We start from the raw sequence: 6000 nt of genomic DNA, 5'->3' as shown, positions 1-6000 counted from the left end.
TTTTACTTACAGCAATGCATGTGTAGATGTTGCTGGGGCTGGCTGGGTCATGAGGGTGCTTCAGTGCCGGGGCTGCCTGCCAGCTAGCCCCACACTGGAGCACCCCTGTGCCCCAGCCAGCCCCTCCACAACACGTTGAGCTGGCCTCAGACTGGCAGGCTGACCCCTAAGGCCCCTTGCTGGCTGAGGCTCCTCCTACCTAGCTCTATGTGCTCATGGTGGCCAGGAGCAACAAACTGTGGTGCAATATGTGGCACCTTAATATAATGTATAGATGTGCCCAGTGTTTTCAAATTCGCCCCTCACTTCCATGTGCCCAGGGAGAGCAGAGTCTAACAGTAAAGAGGAGGGCAAGGGTCTACACTGGGAAGAAGCTGGGGGGGGGGGGAGGGGGTGGGTAGAGGGCCAGGGTGATATGTGACTGCCCAGATTTATTTTCTTTCCTGTAACAGTGGGAGGGGCATAAATTCAAGGCAAACCTCAAATAATTAGACTCTATCCCTGGAAAATTATAACAAATGTATACATTTTCCATATATAGAATCTAATTATTGTGGGGAGATGTCTTATATTTGAGTATATATGGTACATCTTTACATGGAGCCAGGGTCAAATCTGACCCTGTGCCTGCTCCTTTGAAATTAAAAAAAATGTAGTTCAGTATGAGTAACCTCCAAAGAATTCACCTGGCATAAATAATAAGTGGATGGTATCATTGTGCTGCTGCCAGGCCTATGCTACTGCACATCTGGATAGAGATATGGCAGAGCTCCACCTACAGGTACAAGTTAAAGTTACTTGTTATTGCCAGATCTGGCCTGCAGAACTGTCTTTTTTTTACCTTTAACTGTCAAGCAGAGATCAGGACAGACAATAATCTAACAACATTTTTGTTGTGACTGAGCTTCTCATCACCCCACCAAAGGCTGTGATCTAGATGTTATTTAATCTATTAGAGGCATAATTGAACTGAGGTGCCTAAATGCAATTAAATTCCACCCTGGTTGGATCCCTAAAAAACAGTTGACGCCGAAGCTGGGTGGGTCCTGCACCTCCTAACTGCTTTTTATGATTTAAGGGGAAGATGTCATATATCTTGACTTAAATAAAAAGCCTTCGATTTGATATCCCATGATCACCTCTTAGCAAAACTGACCAACTGCGACCTCAGCTTCATCACAATCCTCTGGCTAGGGAATTGGCTCCACGGTAGGACCCAGAGGGTGGTAGTTGACAGAAGTTAATTGTGGTGCCCTGTGACCAGTGGGGTCCTTCAAGTCTCGATCCTTGGGCCTATACTATTCAACATCTTCATTAATGATCAGAAAGAAGATCAGAAGCAGACTGGTCAAGTTCTCTGACAACACCAAACTTTGGGTTAAAGTGTCCACACCTGAGGATAGGAGGATGATCCAGGCTGACCTTGACAGGCTTAGGAAATGGGCAGATGAGAACCTGATGGTGTTTAACACCAAAAAATACAAGGTCCTCCACCTTGGGAAGAAAAACCTGCAGCATATTTAGGCTCAGCAGTGCTACGCTGGATCCTGTGACCCCAGCTGACTTCCTGCCCCTAGGGCAGGGGGTTGGACTTGAAGATCTTCTGAGGTTCCTTCCAGCCCTAATGTCTATGAAATCTATAAAATTACAGAAGGTGGACTAGAACAGGGTGCCAAGATCTGTCCTTACATACCTAAGTCAACCTAGATGTCTAATTCATGGAACAGAATCTAGCCACATGCGTAAGACCCATCTGTGCCCCATGTTGTGGTACAGATGTTCTTCCACTTTTACAACTTCTGTTCCTGTGTGCGAGAGAAGGATGACCAGTAAAGGTCAAAGTCAATTCATCGCAGTTCACCAGAGACTCCTTTATATTGTCAAGAACTGACATGTTTCTTGGGAGGAATCCTGGGGGCAGAGTTCTTTTTGTATATTTAACTATCTAAATTTGTTTCTTTCTGTTTTCTGTCCTGCTAAAGACTTCTAAGCATTTGTGTCTCTGCTATCTGTGTTGCTGTTAGGGTATTTATAGACACATCTTGCAGTGACAAAACAGTCTTCACTCTTGTCCTTTCCTTTTAAAAGATATTTATGCCTAATTATAATTCATTGCCACGTTTCTACAGTTGTGTAATTTCCCAGAGTAACCAGTGGGTGCCTCTCTTGGAGCTATTTACTCAGAGCTTAAAATGTGGGACAGAGGTTGAGTAAAGAAGAGGGGGAAATAAGAGAAATACTCTGTAGATGTGCTTTTAAAAGTTTTATTCAAGGATGGGACACAGAAAATACAATAGAAGATATAACTTGTTTAGGTAATCTGAAGGATGAAATGTTTTCTTTTCCTAACAGTAATACAGCTGTATCCCGTAAAAAAAAAGCTTACAGCCTCGCAGCTGGGCTGCAAGACTCAAGTGTGTATATGTGTATACGTGTATACAATATACTCTATCTAGATTGTATATTTATCACTTTGACCTTTCCTATTTTCACTTATCTTGCTGAATAAACTCAGGATAGATCTCTGCGTCCTGATTTAAGAAACATCCTTATGACATAACTAACTTCTACATTTCAGCTGCTAGCTCCCAACTAATGAGCTGTTATGTGGAATGCACTTGTTTGCATTTGTACTGCTTAGCTCCTCCCAGCTGGACCAATATATAATGAAACATGAATTAGAGTTGTTAAAACAAAGTTATTACAGACAGATCTTAGCAGACATACAGATGTCTCCACTTATCCTGTCTATTTCTGTAGCAGCTAACAAAAATACCATAATCGTGCTGTCACTCTAAGAACAGAGGAACTTCTTAAAGGAATATTTTTTTTTTTTATCTTGGTGGACAAGTAGGCAATTTAGAAAATACTTTGGAGCTGAAAAACAACTAACTGGAAATGGTAGATCTCAGACTTTAAAAAGAAATTGGACAAGCTTTTGCAATACTAAGATTTTCAATCAGAGGGAATTGCAAGTAGTTAAACCTAAAACTTTGGGAAAGCTGAACTGTTGTTGTTAGGCTGTTTATTTTTATGTTTGTTTTTTTTAAGTGGGAGGGGTGTTTTATTATTTTAAGACTTTATCTGTGACTACCCTCCAATGTCAGCTTCAATAATTGAACTGGAAAATCTTTCTCCAGAAGAGATCAAGGATCAAAATGATTCAAAATTTGACTTTAGGCAACATAATTTCAAAGAACTACCTGCTGATCACTGCAGTCTTGAACTATATTGTTCACTTTCTGCACCTGCCGGTAAGCTTGATGTTATATTTATTTAACTCTTTTTTTTCCCAAATCTGTTTGTAATATTTATGGAGTAAGTTATAATATCTCAGAATTGTCTCAATGAAAAATACTTTTATAGGACCTGATAATCAGCAGTGGACTGGTTTTATTATTATTGATATATTTTGCGCTCAGATATTTGTAGTGTCCAAAACAAAATCATGCTTTTGCTTTGAAAAGAGGTTTGAGCAGATAATGATTTATTAAAAATAAAAAAAATAAATAAATAGAAGGGAAGAGAGGGGAGGCTCGATTCTATGCTACACTTCCTGAGAACTGCAGCACAAAGGCTAAGATTCAACTAGTGAGGGAAAAGTTGAGTGTCACCTTCAAATCATCTGGGATTTGGACAACAGCAGAGTATGAGACATCCTCAGCATAAATTAGAGAAGCCTCTGAGAATCTCCTAGATTGTGTAGGGCTGTGCTCTGCAGTACTCGCCACTTCTGACTTCTCTTCTGCCTTGTCTCATCACATTCCCAACAAACATTAGACAAGAGATTTGAGTCTAATGGAGACTTGATGAAGAGCGAAGTGGGACAATACTTTGACTCTATAATGTTCCTACAACTCATGAAATTCTGTGCTATTTCCAGCTTATTTACAAGTTCTGTTTTGGTTCCAGGCTAGTACACAGAGCTGGAATACACTTCCCCAAATATGAACATGTGTTTTGTCTCTAATTTGCCATTTTTGTTTCCTTGAAAATTCATATGGGAAAGTTGAAATACAGCATGTATCTGATATTTTTAAAAATGTGGTTGTCATTCATTCTGGTTGAAGCATCTCACTTGCATACCTCCCACGTTATTAATGACCTCCTACTCATGATAAATGCTAGACAGCAGCCTTCAGTGTACACCTTGCCTCACATGCCTAATCAGGGAAACCTCAAGTTACTGGTGTGTACCATCATATCCCCTTTAATGCTGAAGAAAATAAATACAAACTGAATATGAGCACAGATTGTTTCTTTTCCTCAGGATATACCATCCCAGGTGAGTCATGCACCTTGGCTAAAGCATGTGAATTCACATGTAAACAAGGTTTTGATTAATATTAATCTCAATAATGAACCTCAGCCTTTCCTATTTATTATAGTTTGTCCTGGAATAGCACAATTTCAACACACTGTGATCAGATGACTTTATTGCCTAACATTTTGCAAAAGAAAAAAAAAACCCTGTTCCTTAAAACTTATTACAAAAATCAGGTTCTTAAATGCGGACACAGGCTTAAATTGAACTATTTGCTTGCATAAAATTAAGTGTGCATAAAATCTTGTTGATTCAGCAATTTAATTGGTGACCTTAAAATCACAATAGAAAATACAGTATGAACTAGATGCACAGTATACAATATCCTGTTGTGAACAATATTCTGTTCTACAGAGCAAACAAGAGGGCTTTGTCTTAAGTATAAATAATTTTGCTGATTTGAAAATAGAATTATGTTATGTGACGAAATGGAGTGTAGAAAGTCATGGGCAGTGCAGCTATAAAATAAGATGTGGTTAAATGAGTGTCTTTTGTAAGATGTGACCACTAACAAATAATTACTGATATCATACTCTATGAAGTGATATTTCTGTATAAATCCATTATGTATGTGTTCCCAGTTCATAAACTAGTAAGTAACTTCAACAACAGTATGGTGTATATTGACAAACTTTACCTTTTTTAAGCTGATCTCTGTTCATTGTGGCAAAAGCTACTAATGTTCATTAATATTTTCAGTAATGACATTAGGCCAATGGAAATCTTAGTCTTTTCTCCTCCTCCTAATTGCTTTAATATTTAGTTTAGCAGAGTTTAGAATAACTACAGGCTGGCTGAGCTCTGAATGAAATGCTGTAAACAAATTCTTTTTGGCTTCCACTATGTCATTTCAAAAAAGAAATTTCCACGTGCCTAGCCCTGGCCATTGATAAAAACAGATATACTGTGGCTAACATAAAATAGTGGATCTCTGTTTTCTTAATGTATAGACTACTTCTAGGCAACTCAGTTTCATGTTCCAGTTACAAAGCTGATGTAAAATGCTAAGTTTCCCACATGTGTGCAATAAATAACCTGAAAATCTTGATGGCTAGAAAAAAAATACTTGGACTTTGCATTGGGATTTGTTAGCAGGGACCCATATATGTACACAAAATGACATTGGAACACCATCTGGATGGACACAGGGATCAGTCTTCTTAGCTCACATAGCTGAACTAGAGCTTTGAGAGCTTGCACTCAGTCTTTCTTATTTTTCTTTTTCAATGGACTATACAAAAAAAAAAAAAGATTAAATATCACCCAAAGCACCAATAAACGTTGATATATAACACACAACTCATTACATATACTAGAGGAGCTTCATTAAAAAATCACTAGGGACCTAGAACGAGTATTGTGCACATGATAACAGCTCTCATTTCTTCTCTTCCCCCTGTACATTTATGAAATGTTGCTCCTGTAAACAATGTGTGGCAGATTCCTTCATGAAAGGCATCTATTTTCCAGCTCTTTGATCAAGAACTTTAATGAGGCTGCCTTTTTAAACAGAACAAAATGCAGAATTAAATAACAGGGAGAAACAAAATTTTCTGCTGGCAGAACCATCAGTTTAAATTAATTCAAAATTGCTTTCAACACAAATAGCAAACAGGAAATACTGTAAATAGTACAATGAAATGAAATACCATGCAACAGAAAATGTTATTTTTAGT

General features: G+C 38.4%; 1 protein-coding gene across 2 annotated transcripts in view; it reads left to right on the top strand.

Annotated features, from left to right (window-relative positions):
- Window positions 1-2712: 2712 nt before the first annotated feature.
- The window catches only part of ANO3 (anoctamin 3), a 488615-nt gene continuing 485327 nt past the window's right edge, over window positions 2713-6000 (top strand). For both annotated transcript variants that reach the window (XM_019477060.2, XM_014602446.3), the window contains exon 1: window positions 2713-3254. In XM_019477060.2, coding sequence (XP_019332605.1) covers window positions 3101-3254 — 154 coding nt within the window. In that variant the 5' untranslated portion in view covers window positions 2713-3100. The remainder of the gene's footprint in view (window positions 3255-6000) is intronic.

Source organism: Alligator mississippiensis, chromosome 2, assembly GCF_030867095.1.
Source record: "Alligator mississippiensis isolate rAllMis1 chromosome 2, rAllMis1, whole genome shotgun sequence".
Classification (NCBI taxonomy): domain Eukaryota; kingdom Metazoa; phylum Chordata; order Crocodylia; family Alligatoridae; genus Alligator; species Alligator mississippiensis.
The sequence above is the reverse complement of the archived record's forward strand: the minus strand, read 5'-3'. Positions and strand labels throughout refer to the sequence as shown.